The sequence below is a fragment of the Taudactylus pleione genome, unplaced genomic scaffold, assembly GCF_031769625.1.
Source record: "Taudactylus pleione unplaced genomic scaffold, aTauple2 ptg000199l, whole genome shotgun sequence".
NCBI classification, from domain to species: domain Eukaryota; kingdom Metazoa; phylum Chordata; class Amphibia; order Anura; family Myobatrachidae; genus Taudactylus; species Taudactylus pleione.
This window is the reverse complement of record NW_028284601.1, coordinates 10,542,638-10,563,570: the sequence shown is the minus strand read 5'-3', so window position 1 is coordinate 10,563,570 and position 20,933 is coordinate 10,542,638. Positions and strand designations below refer to the sequence as shown.

The window sequence follows — 20,933 nt, the reverse complement described above, 5'->3', positions numbered from 1 at the left end:
TGTGAGAAAGGCATACTTTTCAAACCAAATAATTATTTCTATTAAATTTAGAAAGTGTGTTGTGTCTTTGAGATGGGACTTTAGATGTGTAACATGGGGTTGGAGAAAAGAATCAACATAATATGAAAGATTGGAGGTGAGTGAGTTAATACCAGAAATAATAGGATGCCCAAATATTGGTGACTGGGTGTGGAACCAGTAGGAACCGATGTGTCTCCTTGGAAATAACTTTTTTCTGCAAAGCATCATTTAACATCACTTTAAAGTCCTCCAAGTACTGAAATGAGGGATCTTGAGCCAAATTCTATAAAACATGGTATAATTAAATTGGCACTGGGCCTCGAGGGTATAGTCATTTTTATAACTGTGCGACATGAAATAATTTGAAATGGATTTCATGTATATTAATGGATCGTATACTTTCTCCCTTTGATGTCTCTCTCAGTATTCTAAAGTGTAACACTCAAGCCAACTGTTTTAATTGAAACAGTTCCACCTAATCCACATGAATTGTCCCTTAGGTATGTTCGTTCTCCAGGAAAGATAATGGCAACTCTGAAAGTGCAAATAATTGTTGGAGTTTACTTCCTTACAGTAATTTGTAGTAATGATTTTGTTATCAATTATTTGCAGAGTAAGGTCCAAAAAATGTTTTGGTGGCTTGAGTTTATTTAGTGTAACCTTCCAATCTTTGCAACTGTTTCTTTTTTCTCATTTCTTATTTCTATGAGGCTGACTACCTCATTCAGTTGCTTTTAGATTGTAAGGATTTTTAAACTCACAAGCACCTGGGTTCCCTATTCTATTTGTTTGCACATTACTTAGTCCTACTTATGGCAGCTACCATGAGTTGTTTTACTGTTTTCGATTAGAGAATCAAAAGGAGACAAGCTTTATTTTGTGACATAGTTCCTGAAGAACCGAATTATGTTTCATCTGAAAGTAATACTAATTGGTTAAGAGAAACACTGGTTAGATGCTACCAATTTGATAAAATATAAAGAGGAAAAAATAGTACCTCGGGGGTTATGTTTAAATAAACCATTGCATATTTGAAAGTGATAAGGATTTGTTTGAAGAGTGGAATAATACACTCGATACCTGTTCTCTTGAACTCATGTCTCTAATAATACTCTATAGGATGAAGAAGGTGGAGGAGATTAAGGGAGAGATAGAGACACAGAGAAAAAAAGTAGAAAGTTTTATAACAAATCCACGTTTTAAAGATAAGGATGAAACGATTGGTAAAAAATTGATGGAGTTTGAAAGAATAACTATACAAAATAAGAAGAGAAAATATGTGAGATACAGTGTTTATTACCAAAAGGGAGAGACGAGATCATATAAGGGAAAGAATCAGGTTTGGAACCCAGCAGAATTCCAGACCATATAACGAGAGAAAAAGATACAATGAGAGATATAAATTTGATAAGCGCATTAATCAATATACCGATACACATAATAGGAAATACACCACAATTAAATCGGAGGGATAGAGATGAGATAAAGCAATTAAATGGACACCAAGTTAAATCTAGAACCAATTGGAATGACGATAATTTTAAGGGGCATGGTTCGGGTGCCATTCCCAAAGGAATGCAAATAAATAATTCACAAAATTCCAATACAACCAACCATGGTGTTTTTTTAGGTACTCACCCATATCCCCCACAACTAGAAATACACAACCGGTACAGTGTACTAACCACTCCAAAAAGGAGATGAATCTCAGATCCAATAGAGGAAAGAGAGGAGGGAGGAAAGAGAAATCAAAGAAAATAGGGAAAAATAGCCAAACATCATTAAATACTAAATCTATTTTCAACTTATCGAAGAAAATATTAAATGAAAATCAGAAATCGGTCCTTCTTAGAGGACTGAAGTTATCACCCTCTATAGGTCCAAATATTTTTGAATTATATGTAGATTTAACTCGGTTCATTAGAAATTTATGTAGGCAAAGATATTTTGCAACTAAAAAAATTAACAAAAACAGATTCTGATTACCAACCTATACTTCTAGATGATGGCGATACCTTTGTCCTAAATATTCTAGAAGAACTATTTAAAGGAAAATGGTGATGAAAATCATATAATAAAAACATTTGACATACAAAAAGGACAAGAACAATGGTTCAAATTAAAATCCGAATTTTTCCCAATAAGAAATAAAAGTGCAAGCATTGAATGTTTTTATAAATCCACCCTTAATGACTTTAAAGAATTGTGTTCCAATTTCAGATCCAAAAATTCTAATCTGAATAGATGGGAAAAGTCAGCCCTACGAGAATTGAGCTCTGATAGCTCAATAGTTATTAAAGAGGCAGACAAAGGTGGGGGTATAGTCATCCTTGATAGGGATGAATATACCATCGAGGCCCAATGCCAATTGAATGATACCATGTTTTATCGAATTTTAGCTCAAGATCCCTCATTTCAGTACTTGGAGGACTTTAAAGTGATGTTAAATGATGCTTTGCAGGAGACACATTGATTCCTACTGGTTCCATACCCAGTCACCAATATTTTTTATTATTTGCCCAAAATACACAAATCGCTCACTGCACCACCTGGGCATCCTATTATTTCTGGTATTAACTCACTCACCTCCAATCTTTCGTATTACATTGATTCTTTTCTCCAACCCCATGTTACATGTCTAAAGTCCCATCTCAAAGACACAACACACTTTCTAAATTTAATAGAAATAATTATTTGGAATGAAAAGTATGCCTTTCTCACACTTGATGTGAAAGCGCTATACACACATATCCCCCATGGGTTGGGGATAGATGTGGTATGTAAATGTCTTTTGGAAGATGGGACCCTAGAGGTCGAACATCAGGAATTTATTCTTAAAGCTATTCATTTCATTTTAATCACAATAATTTTATTTTTACTGACAATTTTTACTTACAGGTGCTAGGAACGGCCATGGGGACCAGGTTCACCACCGAGTTTCGCTAACCTTTACAAGGGGGAGTTCGAATCTCAACATGTTTGGGGGAGCGACTTCAGGGGGAGCCTAGTTTTCTATGGCTGTTACATAGATGATCTTTTTATTATTTGGGATGGGGATCTTTCTAGTGCACAATCTTTTGTATCCTCTCTTAATTCTAATCACTTCAATCTTTCCTTCACTTACACTTACAGTAGGGACCATGTTAATTTTTTGGACCTTACTCTGCAAATAATTGATAACAAAATCATTACTACAAATTACTGTAAGGAAGTAAACTCCAACAATTATTTGCACTTTAAGAGTTGCCAATATCTTCCCTGGAAAACGAATATACCAAAGTGACAATTCATGCGGATTAGGCGGAACTGTTCTAATCTTTCAGACTATATAGAACAGGCAAGGGCAATGTGCAAGAGCTTTGAGGAGAGAGGTTACCCTCTCATATGTTTAATTATGATTCAGTATTAAGAAAAATCCTCCCAGAAAAACCTGTGGTAGTACATAGAAAAAATAGGTCGCTGAAAAATATACTGGCACCGAGTGTTCTTAAGGCCCCACCAATAAAAACCCTAGATGTAGGTACTAATTGGTTACCATTAAAACCGGTATGATTCCACAAATGTGGGATGCCTAAATGTATAACCTGTCAACATGCAAATAAAAAAACAACCAATATTGAGGGACAAGATAGAAATTTTACTATTAAACTGTTTACTAACTTTAATACTAAATATGTAGTCTATTTGCTTACTTGTAGTTGTGAAAACACTAGATATGTAGGCAGAACAAAAAAGAGCCTACGAGAAAGATTTCTTGAACATAGGAGAAACATTTTGAAGAAAAATCTCCTACACAGTGTATCTAGACATTTTGCAGACAAACATGGGGGTGTGGTCACTTCCCTCAAAGTAACGGGACTAGAAGCTATTCCATCTACAGCAAGAAAAGGGGACCATTATAGCATTCTGTGTAAACAGGAGATCTTTTGGATCTTAATATGAACAGTCTGTTCCCAGACAGTTTAAATGAACAGATAGAAATTAATACTGCCTTCTGAAGACCCCGAGAGCTTAGTCTGTCTAAATGCCTATATATAATTATATATATATATATATATATATATATATATATACCCATCCTGGTATGCTGAGGAGAGGTGGGTGTCGTGCACACGCTGTTGAGTGTTGTGCCATGAGTATATTGATGCGACCTTTGGCAGGTTGTGTTGATTAATCCACTCCATTCCTTTAGCTTGTTAAAGACTTTGAATCATTAGTTTTATTCAAAAACATGAGGTCAAAATAAATATTTATTAAAATGATTATGACAAAATATTGGGAAATGTCATTTTTATAACTGTGCGACATTAAATAATTTGAAATGTAAATCATGTATATAAATGGATTGTATACTTTCTCCCTTTGATGTCTCTCTCAGCATACTAAATTGTAACACGCACGCCAACTGCTTTAATTGAATCAACCTGTATCACATAAGTCCAATTAAGATTGCTACTTAAACTGGGACCTGATTACTATCCATACACCTTGACAAAGATGCCCTGTGATGTTGAAATGCGTAGGTGATTGCCTGGTCCATGATCGCAAGAACACGGCTCATTTTGCTTACTCTTCTCCGAGCACAAAGGACCCCGATGCCAGCTCTTTTCCTCTCCAGTCATCTTGCCACAAAGACATCCGGGTGCCGATCGCTGTGACTTCCGCGCACACGGAGATACACGGCACCGTGTCGGTGAGATATCTGGACCCTGTTAGTGTCCAGACACCCGGCGGCTTTTGGAATACAAGACCGGTGCTATTGGGACTTGTTCCCTGGAGTCTGTGGATACTTGACTTGTCGGATAATAGTCGCTTTTGAAGAGGCAATTACCCTGATGGCAGCTTCCCTCTGGTTCTATCAATCACAGTTCCATCAAGTCGCTCCCCGCTGGTCGGGTTGAGCGCAGCACCACACGGGTGCTAAGGTACTTCATCTCCATTATATTCACTGCTGCAAAGGACTGGAGTCCAAAGGTAACTATGTTTCCATAAGGATCATTTGCTCACTTTGTCCACTCCATTTAACATCCACCTAAGAGACAGTGTGTATACATATTTATGACTTACTCCCTTGGAGAGTATTTACAATTTTGAGCCTCTTTCCTTGATTATAACCTTTCTTATGGTTCAATGTAGACATGTGTACATTTGTATTGGTTAATTAACCCTTAGTTTAATAATTCAATTGTATAGATCATATGCGTTGTCTTTTATATTATAATAATTTTTTATCAATAATAAATGTATATATATTTATTTGTTGGCTTGAGTGTATTTAGTGTAACCTTCCAATCTTTGCCACTGTTTCTTTTTTCTAATTTCTAATTTCTATGATGCTGACTAACTCATTCAGTCGCTTTTAGATTGTAAGGATTTTTAAACTCACAAGCGCCTGGGTTCTCTATTCTATTTACATTACAAGGAGAAGAGTCTTCTCCCTCTGCAGCTGCTTTCTTGGATGCCGGGGACAGCACTTCTGACTTGGCATCCAGCGACATATTGGCTGCAGCATGGCACTTCTCCTGCCATGTTGTCTGCGCGGGCAGGTGCTGCAAGGTATAGACAAATTTGTCCATGCGGGTAACAGGTAACGCTCGGGGCTGGACTGGGGGGTGCTATCGAGGCTTGAAGGGCCTTGTAAAGGGTGTCACTGGGATGCGGTGCGTAAGCCCTGAGATTGAGCTGCCTCACTCCATTAACCCGGAACCAATCAGACTTTACTTATCATTTATCTAGCACCTTCTAGAAGATAATATCTAGATTCTTATTGGTTGCTATTGGCAACATTTCCATTTCTAAAAAACCCACACTTTAGTAAATATACCCCTAATACCCCTTTCAGATAGAAAATAAAATTACTGGGTAAATCACTTTTACCCAGTAATTTGCAGATCAACACAGGTTTTTTTCTCTGTGTGAAAGGGTCAACCCCGGATGAAATTCCCGGGACTTCGACCCAGGAATTTACCATGGTCGGAGACCTGTGAATTTCTACCTGGGTTGATCCTGTCACACAGAAGAAATACCCATGTTAATCAGCAAATTACCAGGTTGAAACATTTGACCCAGTAATTTGCTCTTCTGTCTGATGGGGGGTTTAGGCTGGGACTGAAAAAATGACCCAGGACACAAATAAAGGGTAAAAGCCGGGATTTCTGTCTGAAAGTGGTATAAGAGTGTAAGCAGGAATATTGAGTAACAGTATAAGCAAAATTATGTATTACAGTAGCAAATAATATAATATAAAATGGTGAATTGACATGTACTGTATATAAGTTAAATAAAGAGGGGACAATGGGAAAGTGTAACACAGTCTGATTTGAAATTCAAATTTACCACATTCGCCAGCGATTCTGTCATCAACAGCACTGGATTTAACATCTAGTGGTTTGGAGGTTTAAAAATCCAAACTCACCGGTAATTTGCTTGAAGAGAAAATCCATTATGCACCCCCCTGGGAGGGTAATGTTTAGGGTGTAGTAAGGGGGGGGGTTAGGGTTAGGCATTCCCAGGGAGAGGTTAGGGTTAGGCACTAGGGGGGAGGTTAGGATTAGGCACCTCTAAGGGAGGGTTAGGGTTAGGGGGGGACAGGGTAGGGAAAGGGTTTTTACCTGCTCTGTCGGGATCTTCTCCCTTCGGGCTGCCGGTGTCGGGATATGAACCGGGACTTCTTACCCATTTCTAACATAAGGTTGGTTTACTGCATGGTACGTACAAAGTAATCAGAGTCTACAGCCATGGCCAAAAGTTTTGAGAATTACACAATTATTGGTTTTCACAAAGTTTGCTGTTTCAGTGTTTTTAGACCTTTTTGTCAGATGTTACTGTGGTATACTGAAGTAAACTTACAAGCATTTCATAACCATCAAACACTTTTGTGGACAATTACATTAAGTTTATGTAAAGAGTCAATATTTTCAGGCTTTATTGACCATGGAGGCTCTAAGTGTTCCTCATCAGCCACGGTCTACCAAGAGTTTAAATAAATTGTATGTGGAGCATGGAGACTCTAAATAGAGTGCTTGTCAGTCTCTACACGATGATAAATGTTCCAGGTAATAATTAGCTAGATGCTAGCATGGATGTGTATAGTTACCGTCAGGGAACTTGGTGATGTAACTGGAGTAGAGGGTGTCCTGCAGCGTTTAGCTTACTGGGACCAATGACACAGACGTCTGCTTTCAACCCCCGTTAACACCTCCAGGTAACTCTATTATTCTGATGCGCAACTGTCTACAGCTATCAGCAATAATGAATATATCCAAGAGTTGATTGTGTAATCTGTAGATGATTAACTGATTCGGTCAGAATCAGTTAAAGCTGCAATCACATATGGTGTCTGGTAAGCAGCGGGGATCCGTATAACTTAAATACGTTTCTCTGCACACGGCAGCTTTTTCAAGAAGCGGAGACAGTCTTGCCACAATATTTACCCTATTTGACCCATCAGGACAGATCTTGTGAAATACACCTGTCCAGACAAAGAATTACAGTTCCATGTGATGGACTCCATAAGTAATCTTTCGTAACTATGACAGACATTAACATATATTTCTATACAAGTGCACTTACCATGTGCATCTGCAGAATAAAACTAAAAATAAAAGTAACTATAATAAAATAAGAAAATTAAATAAAAATAAATAAATAAATGACTAGAAAAGAAAGGATAAATAAAAGAAGAAAGTTATGGCACAATAGGATAGATCTTTACGATGATCTGAGAAGAATGCCAGAGTGCTGTCTATATCTACAATACTCATCCAGAGGCTGCCCAGATGACTGAACAGGGGAGGAGCCAAGTGGCCAATGCATGGTGGGAGAAGGCAGCAAGAGATCAGTCTTTTCTCTGCTTTTCTCCAGTTCGGGAGACATGTAGATAGACAAAATGCCATTCATAGATGAACAAATATGTTAAAAGAGAAGCAATTATCTTAAATTGCAAAAATACTCAGCTTCCATTGCGATCTATGGGTGTGAAAAAAACTGCAAAGCAAAACAAAAAGCAGAGAAATGCCCTGTATTTATGGCGGTAATATGAGAAAGAAAAACTGTTGACTTCTCTAGCTAAGAAACTAGAGAAAAACATTCATAAATAGATCCCTAGATATATGCAAAGGGCCTGATTTTAGATAGGAGCAAAACAAAAAAGCAAGTACATTTTTGTTTTTTTTGCAGGGTAGAAGTCAGCCATCTACAGAACCTGTGGAATTTAATGTGTTGGTTATTAAAGAGACAATCTGGGAAACTTGGCATTTGCCTATTCAAGTACTTTGGCAGCTGGCTTAGTTATCATACATAAAAAAACATTTATTTTACATATTCTTGTTAATTTACATAAATAAAATGTTATAATGATTTACATTAAATGTCACATTCTCAGAAAATATCCTGGAAAACAATCCACTTCTGTATAAAACATCTGGACAAAACCAATATTAAATATTTAGTGATCAAATAATGTTACCATAATATTTAGCTACATGCTTTTAGGGTTTTCATGTACGGGAGGCAGCTCTCTACGTGACTGGCCTTGCTTTCAATAATCATTTCTTCAACAATTATGATCCCCATCAGCACATTCTGAGCTACCTGTGGTGGTATGTGGCAATCACCATTGGCCTCCGCTAGCAAAGTAATCTGGGCAGCTGGATGTGAAAACTCTATAGCACGCTCCATATCGCAGTAGCTGGTATGGAATTTATTTTACCTGTGGGTCACCTCCATAGGCTGGGTGACTGCTTCTTCAGCAAGTGAAAAATGCTAAAGTGGTCCTTCTCTGCAAATATCTGGTTTTAGCAGATTGGGGCCTGGTGCTGTCCCAATTCCACATCTCACTTTGAGATATTTTAAGACACTCTAGATATCCCAATAGTCCATAAGAATCCACTAGCAATACCATTGAAATTGGTGGTTGGGTTGTCCTCAGCTGCAGTGAGTTCCTTGATGATTTACCTGCAGGAATTGTTGTGGCAGGGGATAGCTCTGACTTTATTTTTTAATTATCTCTGTCATATTCATCATAATGAGAGTATAACTTGAACCTGGGACAATGTCGTAATTTCTATCCTGTAGTGCTATGCTGGTGCCCGACTTGGGTACAGAGCAACTTTGTTCCATTGCCTCAAATTCCACTAAAAATGATCTAGCACTTTTTTAGTTTGATTACTTCCATTAAGATCTCACTGCGCACTGTGATTAATTACTACGATGTTCCTTTGCCACTAGTAAGCAGTAGCCATTTTAGCAGTTAATTTTGCCAAATAAAAAATATTAAAAGGAAAAAAGTACTGTAGCTCCAGTCTTTAAGTGCAATCGTTAATTGCTTAACATCAGGGCTGTAACTAGCTTTGGGTGAGCACTTAGGGGACTATTTACTAAGCAGTGTAAGGAGAAAAATTTAAAGGATATAAGGTAACAGCCAATCAGCTCCCAACTGTCATTTTTCAAACACAGCCTGCGACATGGCAGTTAGGAGCTGATTGGCTGGTACCTTATCTCATTTCACTTTGTCTCCTAACACTGCTTAGAAAATAGACCCTTGTATGCTCTAAGAAATTAATCTCTCCCGTCGCTGCTACTTGATGTTGGAGAAATATCCTCTGAGAGATTTTAAAAATTCTATATTTCCTTCCTATTTCCTGTCTATTTCACACAACTAAACACCACAATGTTTTGATATTAGGTCTACGGTATTAAATATTTGTCAATGTTGATAATAAATTGCAGGGACATGCCTTGCCACATCTAAAGTGGTACATTACTGCAAATCACAGCCTTGTATTCTTAAAGAATATAGAGCACCTAGGGTTATAACTTCTGACGGCTGGAGGGACAGCGAGAAATAGGTATACTCTCAATTTAATGGATATCCAAAGATATGACCATTTCTCAAACTGCTACTTGCCCATTTAAAGACTGTGGGGAAATGTATCAAACCTTTTAAAGAGTGGAGAACTAGACAAGTAGAGGTTACCCATAGCAAGTATTCAATCAGCTACTAGCTAGCATTTATCATATGCATTCTTTAAAATAGCTAAATGCTCATTGGTTGCCATGGATAACTTCTGCATTGTCCACTTCTACACTCTTTAGAAGGTTTGATACATTTTACCCAAAATTGGCACTTCTCTAGATGACATTGCTTCTTGTCTTTGGGTTCCAAATGAGAAGGGTTTCCTAACCCAAAGTCAAATTATATAATATTAAGCAGATGACCTGCCCTCAGTGATCTTACATTTTCAGAAACCAAAAATAAATCTACATTTCTCATTTGGAAATAGTCAAAGTTACAGATGTGCGTTGACCCCCGTGTTTTGGTTTTGGATCTGGATACACGTTCGTGTTTTAGATTTGGATTCAAAAAAAAAATTGAAAACAATTTATAAAAATAGCTACAATGTCCGAATCCAAAACCCGAGTTCTGAACCAGCAACAAATACAAACTGGGACTTGGTTCAAACTGGGACACAAAATTGAATCTGAACCTATAGGCAGTTGTACTTGGAACCCCTAAATTCAGGTGTGTTCAGATTTCAGAAATCCGGAACCGCATGTCTCTATTCAAAATATTATTAAATCAACGTAAAATGCCCTGGAAAGTGCCAATTTAGGTATATGCCTAGTATGGTTTTATAGTTACGGGATAAATTTACCCTTGGGTAGAGTTTTCTGATGATTTTTATACTCTTCAAACCCCATGAAGAACTGATGAAGCGCTTGGTCCCACTGATATTTCTTAGCAGAGTCATAAACCACTGATCCTTGTACTCATAATGCTTCCCAAACAAAATAGTGTAGATAATGTTGGATACAGCACAACCAAAAATAAATGTGGGGTCAAACAGCTTTCCTATTAACAGACATAACACCAAATATTCATATAAGTGACAGCATGTAATAGCAGGTTGACATAGTGACACATACAGAAGGGAGCTGTAAGATATTGAACCTGTCCATGTCACTGCAGGATGAAAAAGGAGGATCCTTTGAGACATGCATACTGATGGAAGCTATGAGGCATGAAGTCTGTCCCTCCTTCTACGGGTGACCCAGACAGAAGAGGACTATGAGGCATGAAGTCCTCCTTCTACAGGATGACACAGATGGAAGAGAATTACAGTATGACATATGGAGCCTGTCCATCTCACCGCAGGATGACACAGACCGAAGGGAGCCTTGAGACATGGAGTCTGCCCCTCCTACTTCCAGGTGACTGACTGAAGGGAGCTATGAGACATGGGGCCTGCCCCTCCTACTGTCGGATGACACAAACAGAAGGGAGCTACGAGACATGGGGTCTGCGTTAACTATAGCATGAGCCAAGAAGCCTTTCTTCACCTTCAGTTTTGCCAAATTCCTCTACAAGACACTTTGCCTCCTCCTGGATTCTCTCCTCTATGTTTCTCTTACCCATCCCAAAATTCCTTAGGATGGAAAGATATCTGCGATTTTATGTGATGTAACTACTTTATTTGTTGCTTTTAAAGTTTTTATAGTCTCATTTAAATATGCAGAACTATTTTAGACATGTCATCACCATGGTTATATGATTGTTTATATATGTATAGCCATGGTTTAGGTGTTATTTCCATTTTTAGGTCTTGGTATATGATTATCTTTCAATATCTCCCCCCCCACCCCTCTATGGAATATCATCACTCCTAATATATTTATGATGTTATAAAATGCTATGTTTTTAAAATGCTATGTTTAAAATGCTATGGTATATACTGTATTCATCATGGTGAATCACTATAATTATTAGTGTATTATATGGCCATGATTACATAATAACCTTCCTTGCACACTAATACCATAGGTCACCTTTTCTAACCTCAAAAATGGCTGCCACATAGCTATTTTTAGCCTTTATTAATTCCTAAAAATGGCCTCCACCTAGTGGGTATAGATTCCTATCCCACCAATAAAATGGCTGCCATTATGTTCATAATAAACAGCATTTTTTCTAACCCAAAAAATGGCCACCGCACAGCTAATGAGAGTTTCTAACAAATAAAATGGCCGCCGTCTAGTGGAGACAGGTTTCTGTCCCACCAATAAAATGGCCGCCGCTATATGGTATTAGACTTCTGAGGCCCATTTTTTTCAAATATATGCCCTACCCTGACACAGCCAGACTGGCGCTTTAGCTACCTATACATGCGGAGGTATGCCTGCAATGAAACTTTGCTGTTTATTGCAGGGGGGGCGCGATCATCATTGATGACATCATACAAGATGGCCGCCGTGCACTGCGCATGCGCAGAGGCCGTTTTGTTGAAGTGTGGTCAGGAAAAGCTGTTCTTGCTCCATCTGGCAGCTCATGGTTAATGGATGGGCACAATGCTTTGGGTTAGGTGGGTCATTCCATCACAACTAAATTCAGTAATTTTTCGCATTTATATTTAGCTTTCCATATATTTTCCTTCTGAAAGTGGGGAGTCTACTGGCAGATCACCCACCTATATGTGTTATTAATCAGATGACCGAAAACAGCCACATCTGTGCACAATCATGGATATCAATAAAACCAGGACTGTTAGTGTGCCTTGAGGACCAAGGTTGGGAATCACTGCTGTACCTACTACTGTGAAACAAATAACATTATTTTGCACCTTACTCACTTTCTGAACTCATTCACCTGGCAAAACCATGTTGCACTGCAGGTGGGGGCAGATTTAAAAGGTGCAGAGAGATCTAGATTTGATGGGGCATTTCCAAAATTAAATCTAAATTGCAGTGTAAATATAAAGCTGTCCAGTATTTAGGGGCTACATGCAAAAGCAGCCAGTATTCACCTTGCATGCTAAAAAAAATAAATGTGTTTGAACCCCAAGCATTGCAACATGGTTTGTCCCAGATACTAAGTTATTTGCTTTTATTTTTTTGCTCTCAACTCAGATCAACAAATCAGGAAATATGTCAGCAGTATACCTATGTATTAGTACTATATCCTAACTGTCGACATTGTAATAGTTGATGAAACATCTACTTCCCCTTATGAAGGAATGCAGAGCTGCTATGAGGACATGTATTACTGTCCTCGTAGCAGCCACATAACCACCTTCACATGAACAAAGTTAGATTTCTTTTGGACATGTTTAAATATTCATGACAATTTATTAGAGTTTACTGCCATTGGGAGAGATGCATCCACTCTTCTAAAGAGAACAAGTGAAAAAGTTGACCATAGCAACCAATCAGTTTCAAGTTATCATTTATCAAGTACATGCTATTAAATGATCACTAGGAGCTGATTGGTTTCTATAGGGAACTTCTCTACCTGTCCTCTTTAGAAGATTTGATAAATCTCATGTGGATCCTGAATAAATTCCATGGCATCATCAAGCTGCTTTTATATCTATACAAAATACACTTGATTTATTTTCTTCAAATGCACTTAAATAATACTTACTGTATATTGAAACAGGGTAGAATACAGCAAAATATTGAACATATACTGTATTTATTAAGATACATTATCCTGAAAATGTGTATTATAGGCACCAAACTATCTTATATATATATACAAATAACTTTCTACTTTAAACTATTTTTTCCATTGCACACAGTGACTATTAATCAGAAATCTTACACCAAGCAGAAATGATTAAATAAGTATACAGCCATGTCTACTGTGTTTCATTTATAGAGATACACAGATTCAAAACAATGTAATATAACTGATGGAATTAAATTTTTTTATACAATTGCCCATGTTTTGTACATGCTTACACTCAATTTCCCAAGACATCTTGAATTACTAACAATGGTTTAACCAAAATCACTTTCTTACCTTTCGAAGTGAGATCAGAAACTTTCCTGGTTTCATTTGGAGAATGTTTCCTATCAGTGGGAGTGGAGGAGGACCATGTGGCAGAAGGGATTGCACCTTGGTGGTCTTTTTCAGCCATGCTATGCAGAGCATACCAAGCAAGACAATAATAGTAATAGCAGTAGGCAGCAACATGTTCTCTCTCAGGCTGAGGATCTGTAACCAGTAATAAAGGTAAATATTATTTTCCCAGTCTGTGGTAAAGCAAATATGATTTATTTAAAGATACATCTCCACTTCTCTGTGCAGAATGATGTGGAGTATTTACAATGAGTAATCAAGAAGATTTCTGAATTTGTTGCAGAATTACATTATCTTACACATATAGTTACAAAATAGTTTATAGATGGGTGCTCACATGTACAATACAATACAGATATTTCATTGGATGATGTAGAGAAAAGGGAGTAACAATGTAGAGTCCTGGGAGTGAAAAATAGAACATGTGAGCAAGATCAGATGATGTTCAGGTGATGTTTGTGACATTAACATGTCCTGGTCAGTGTGACATCCAGCAGATAATATGATGTCAGTTCTTTACTTAGGTACAACAAATAAGAACAAGGCTGATGTTTGTCATGTCCCAGAATGTGTGGCTCCATCAAAGACATAGTTAAAGAAATTTCTCTTTATATTCAAATTCCCAATTTTCAGCAGATATTTACTGTGGTTAACTCATCATCAATCTGTGTCACTGTCACAATTTAGCTGCAGACAATTATACTGAAAAAAAAATTAATTCAGGCAATACAAACACAATTTTGATTTTAACTCTATCAGTCCACCGCTTGTTAATGCTAATTAACACCTAAAATTCATAATAAAAATGTTTCTAATTACAAACCTAAATTCCTTCACCACATTGTAGGTAAAAAGTGTGACAGAATAAGGAAATTAGGTTATAGGATTATAGTACATGCTCTGGTTGCATCTCGACAGCCCTAGACCTTTGGTAATGGTGTGGAGCGCACCATCCCACCAGTCAGTGAAAACCTGGATAGTAGGGACAGGAAAGAATTTTCAGTCCTTTTTTTGGATTGAGGAACAAGCCTTGATACGATACATATTTCAGCAACAGTGTTGTGTGTGTGCAAGTATTTAAAAAGAAAATAACTGGGAAAAAGTATTAGGTATATACCACCCTATATGGTTTATTCATTTTTGTCTTACTGGAACATATAGAACTGGATTTACATTCATTAGCTATGTTGCAGGTCTTGATGCTGGGGTACAGGTTTTCTTGAACTGGTGTGCCACAACAGGTAGGCAGACACCACTTGACTCCAGATCTCCAGCCATTCAGGCTATTGCACTTTATAAGTTAAAATTCCTACCATCAATATACTAAAACCAAGCTTATCATAAATATACTAAGTTCTTATCTCCTTTCTTCTTTGTGGGGTTCAAGTTCAGCAGGACAGCCTCACCTGCCCCACTCTTCTCTATCACCCCCTTACCATACAAAGCCATTTCCTTATTCACTGTTTGAACAGTTCCTCCAAAGATGAGATCAGTTTAGCCTCCTCATTTGCACCTCTTGCTTGAGAGCTGAAAGGTACCGTGTTGGCTACTCTGTGGCAATGTTAAGCATGGATCCAGGTAGGCTTCTCAGCAACCTTTACTGCAGTGGAGGTGGTTTAGGAGCACCTGGTACGGCCCTTTCCAGTGATCTGCAAGGGAACTTGAACATAAAAATTGACATTGGGAAGAGACTATGCTCTGCTGTATCAGTCAAGACTGTCTGTTTGAGGGACTGTAAGGACATATTTGGTGGTTAAGTCATTTAGTGTATAATGGTTCTCTTCAGGGCCTAACATAATTTTTGTGCATTTTCCAAACAATATCTCATATGGACACAAATTTAATGGCGACCTAGAAATATCCCGGATGCTATGCAAGATTATGGGTTGGGCATCCGCTCAATTCATCCCTGTTTCCTCTATGCCTTTTGACAGTTTATTTTTGCTGGTTGCATTGGTACTCTTCACCTTTCCTTGCAGCCTGGGGCTTGTAGTAGTAGTGCACCCTGAACTGCTTGCCCTGTAAAATGTATACCATGATCAAATTAGGGATGTAGTCAGGAAGCTGTTGGTCTAAATGATGACCGCCGGCTTCCCGACTTTATAATTCCGGCTTGGTATTCATGACTGGCATCAAAAACTCGACACCTGCCATTAGACCTTAGCCCGAAGACCAACGCCCGGAATACCAAACAAAGTTAAGATGTGCGCCGGGCGTGGACAGCCACAAGGGGAGGGTTAGGTTTTAGGGTTCCCGGGGGAACTTAGTGTAGGCACCCCCCTGGAGGGTTAGGTTTAGGCTAGGGGAAGGGGGGTTAGGGTTAGGCACCCCTGAAGAGAGGTTAGGGTTAGGCACCCCCCCAGCAGACTTAGGTTTAGGCTGTGGGGGGGTTAAGGGTTAGGCACTTGGAGGGGAGGTTAGGGATAGTCACTGCAAAGGGAGGGTTAGGGGGTAGAATTAGGTTTAGGCACTTAGGGGGGGTTAAGGGTTAGGCACTTGGAGTGGAGGTTAGGGTTAGGCACCCCTAACCTTTTGACGATCAGGATTTTCACCCTTGCTGGGCAGCCACTGTCAGGATTTTAACCTACTACACCCTCAAATTATACTATACTAAAACTACAATAACTGGAAAACCTTCTTCTGTACATTTAAAACTATACACCACAATATCTAATACAAATGTTACATCTCTACTGGGTGGAAGCTGTAAAAAATTCAATCTGTATTGCCCGGAAAAGTCCTTGTGAAAGCAGGAATGACAAATGGGTGTAGGAATAATTTTTCCTGGGTTCTTTCCTAAATAGGTAAGGTACACCTGCTCTATTTCCTGCATAGGAGGAGAAGCCTGGATCACACCAGTATAACTCACCATACCTTCCCTTATAGTGTGAAGAAGCATATGGGCTGCCTCTGCCAGGCCAGATAATAGTACATTCGGTGGCACTGGTCATCCCCTCTCATTTTCCCACAAAGAGATGTTTTTGCCAAGACTGGTATATATGGATTCATATTTTTAAAAATTTACATTTGTAAGACTTTCCAGTGACCAAACATTTTCAATTTCAGGAATCAAATCTTCCCCTCATTGCGGCTTGCTTTGCCATTTCATCAGAACGGATCATTGCAGCATGTGTGGTAGTGTGTGTTTGGCCTTTCTTTAAGCAGCTTGAAATTTTCCTTTAGCATTGGATTATGTTTGTGGAGTACAGTAGTACCAATGCTGTTGATAATTCAATATCCTTTGGGTAAATTGACTAAAGTAAAAGTTTTTAGAAGTGGAAATGTTGCCTATAGCAACCAATCAGATTCTAGCTATTATCTTTTAGAATGTGCTAGTTAAATGTTAAGTAGAATCTGATTGGTTGCTATGGGCAACATTTCCACTTCTAAAAACTCTCACTTTAGTAAATGTACCCCTTGACTCTAAACTGTCCTATTTTAACCACATTCAATCACATTCACATTACATACATCTAAAAACATATCCAGAATATGCCTTTATAAATAAATTCTCAAAAATCCACAAAATCAGACTTTCCTATCCCTGTCTGCAACTCTTCAAGTGCACCTGAAAAGCAAACTTGTCACTTTCCAAAATCCAATCATCTTCACTCTATACTATACATTCTTCTACATACTTTGACTTTCTTCACTTTCATATCCTTTCTTTTCATCTTTGCATGTCTTTTTTATTTTTATTTTTTAAATTAGGAATAATCTTTTATATATTACTGCTTATTCTCCCCTACCCCTTGTGATAATCCTGTCACTGTAATAAATCCTGGGTAATATTCACCTCTGAAGAAGGCAATAGTGCTGAGAATATATTAGCAATGGGAGCAATTGAGAAATAGTCCTGTCGGATGTGGAAGTGTGAAGCCCTAGCCTTAGGCAATAGTTCTGAGGATTATTTGAGCAATGGGGTCAACTGAAAGATTGTCCAGCCTGAAAAGCTGATCAGTGTTCCTTGGTGATGATTTGGCCAATAGTCCAGTTGCAGCCTTGAGGGCTGGAATTGCTTGGCAAGGATGAGACCTTATGGCCAAGTTGCAGCCTTGCGGGCTGAAGATGCTTGGCAAGGATGTGGCAATGTGGCCAAGTTGCAGCCTTGCGGGCTGAAGATGCTTGGCAAGGATGTGGTCTTGCAGCCAGGTCGCAGCCTTGAGGGCTGAAGATGCTTGGCAAGGATGTGGCCTTGTGACCAAGTTGCAGCCTTGAGGGCTGGAGATGCTTTGCAAGGATGTGACCTTATGGCCAAGTTGCAGCTTTAAGATGCAGAGAATTGGAGATAGCCTTGGTGTAGACTGAGCCCACTCTGATGCTGCAGTGCGGTAAATGCCACAAGGATGTGGTGCATCAACAGTGATGACAGGAGAGGCAAAGCAGTGGAGAAAGCCATGGTGTTAGGCTGAGTCCACTCAGATGCTGCAGTGTGGTAAATGCCGCTGAGATGTGGTGTGGCAACTTGAGATGTCTGGAGACACAGTGCAGTGGAGATAGCCATGGTGTAAGGCTGAGTTCACTCAAGCACCGCAGTGTGGTCAGTGCCGCCGGGATATGTACGGCACTGAGTTAGCTGGAGAAAGTGCAGCAGAGATAGCCATGGAGTAAGGCTGAGTCCACTCAGATGCTGCAGTGCAGCTGATGCCACCTGGATGAGGTACGGCAGCTGAAGGAACTGGAACAACAATACAACAGGACAGGAGACGCTGGAGTAACACAAGGAGAGATACCAACAACACTATGGAACCGGAAACACGTGTAAGACACTATCACCAGCATCTGAGCAATGCACCTGCAGGAAAGAAAAAGGAGGAGGAACAAATCCATTCCAGGCAGAGATGATGTAGAAGCAACCAGCAACAGGCCTGCGAGAAACAACTGGAGCATCGTTATCCAACAAGCGACTTGTGACAGTCACACCCAAAACATTCAGTAAAACTGTCCTACTTTTAGTCTTTCGTTCTAAACAATCCCCATAATAAGTTATATCCTAAATGTTTTTTTAATCTACAGGATGCAATATAAAACATAGAAGATACTTTAATTGAGGCATTGAAGACACTTTTTACACAACATACTATGATTAATTATGGATCACTTTTGCGATCGCAGCTGCGATTATTCATACAGTTCTACAGCCAAATAGGGTAATTAGGGATGTGCGCCGCCCCCGTGTTTTGGTTTTGATTTTGGATCTGTATCTCCTCATGTTTTAAATCTAGATTTGGTTTTGCCAAAACTGTCCCTTGTGAGTTTTGGATTTGATATTGGTTTTGGATCTGTATTTTTTTTTAAATATATAAAAACTGCTAAAATCACATCATTTGTTTGTTTTTGTTCCTACAGTATGATTAACCTCAATAACATTAATTTCCACTTGTTTCCAGTAAATTTTGACCACCTCACAGCTCACAGTATTGATTTAATCCAGTTTAGGCCCAAAATTGTCACCAAGCTAGCTGGCTGAGTAAGCTAAGCAGCAGCAGTGGGTGGCACAAACATGTGGCAGTTCAACTTCTAACATGGCACATAAGGAAACATATGTTTTCAATAATCAAGAGACCTGAGGGAGTTGGAGTATGTATGTAGTTGAAGGCAGGGACAGGAAGGTTTGAATGGTAGTAAATTTAATTTCATTTTTTGATTCAGGAAGCAAATTTATGAGGGAGGAGGGGAGAGAATGGGTAAAAATATGTCCCATGTTTTGCCCACAAAATCAACTTGGTGGTTTAGAATATTTTGTTTTAATTAAAGGGGCATACAGGAGATACTGTTTGTGGCAATAAACATTTCTGGACATTTTTGACATTCAGCAACTGCATGTCAAAGATTGCAGCAGCAGTGGCAGTTCAACTTCCAATATGACACATCAGGAAATAAATGTTTTTTTATTCAAAAGGCCTGAGGAACTTGGAATATGTATGTAGTTTAAGGCAGGGAAAGGAAGATTTGATTAGTAGTAAATTTAATTTAATTTTTTGGTTCCGAAGAAAATTTATGGGGGAGGAGGGGAGGTGAGGAGGGAAGACATTTACAAAAAATATTTAAATCATTCACATCATCCTTGAGCATTATGCTCAGAAGAAGAATCCTTGAGTGTTATGCCTGCTGCTGCTGGGAGGGAATTTTCATCCCAGAAAGGGACCAAGAAGACTACTAGTTGTACTTTAAAAAACAATTGACTTTTAAACAATCCTTTTCAAGAGGAAGCAAGTATGGCAGCAGTCAACCAGTTGCATAGCCGATCACTGAGGCCATAACTTCTAAGCTGGTATTAGATGTGCATCCAATATCCACCAATAATGCAGTGGGTTTTAGACAATTAGTTGAGGTCCTGTGTCCTCGTTATCAAATCCCATCAAGATTCCACTACACTAGAAAAGCAATTCCCAACCTGTACAGGGACATTAAAAAAACATAATTAGTGGCCTCCAAAATGCTATTGTACCCACTGTCCCCTTATCCACAGATATGTGGACAAGCTGAACAGAGCAAACACAAGATTTAAGATATAAGGTTTAAGTCATATGTTGTGTCTTTTTTCCCAATGGACACAGATCTGAAGAGATGCAAAGAGCTGTTAGTAAGCAAATTGTCCGCTCAAGTGGCATATAATGCAGTTATGGCTTCTCCTTCAGTTTCTCCAGCAAGTACATCTGCCGAGAAAAAGCGAAACTTTCCCAAATGACCCACTGGTGATGCAAATGAGTCAACACAAAACACAAAAACTTATTGGATGGATGCACTGCAGATCACATAACAGGGAGGAGATTCCTAAATGGTTAAGGTCCCTACCTCTACTTACTCTGGATTTACAAAGGGTACAGATGACTTGACAATTGTTGTCTGGATTTGGTTAGAAATAATTCCACACAAAAGAAGTGGATGTTTTTGTCTTGTGCCCAGATGACTTGACAATTGTTGTCCGGATTTGGGTAGAATTAATTCTACACAAAAGAAGTGGATTTTTTTGTCTTGTGCCCAGGCATGACAATGGGCTTTTCTTTATCATGGCCAATAAATGATTATTTCACTGTTGCATGATTTACAC

At 38.7% G+C, this 20,933-nt stretch overlaps 1 protein-coding gene across 1 annotated transcript in view; it reads right to left on the bottom strand.

The window, feature by feature from the left end:
- LOC148518781 (cytochrome P450 2C23-like) overlaps positions 1-13,993 on the bottom strand; it is a 395,981-nt gene extending 381,988 nt beyond the window's left edge. The window contains exon 1 of the mRNA XM_088477122.1: positions 13,820-13,993. Within this exon, the coding sequence (XP_088333248.1) occupies positions 13,820-13,993 (174 nt within the window). The remainder of the gene's footprint in view (positions 1-13,819) is intronic.
- Positions 13,994-20,933: the final 6,940 nt, after the last annotated feature.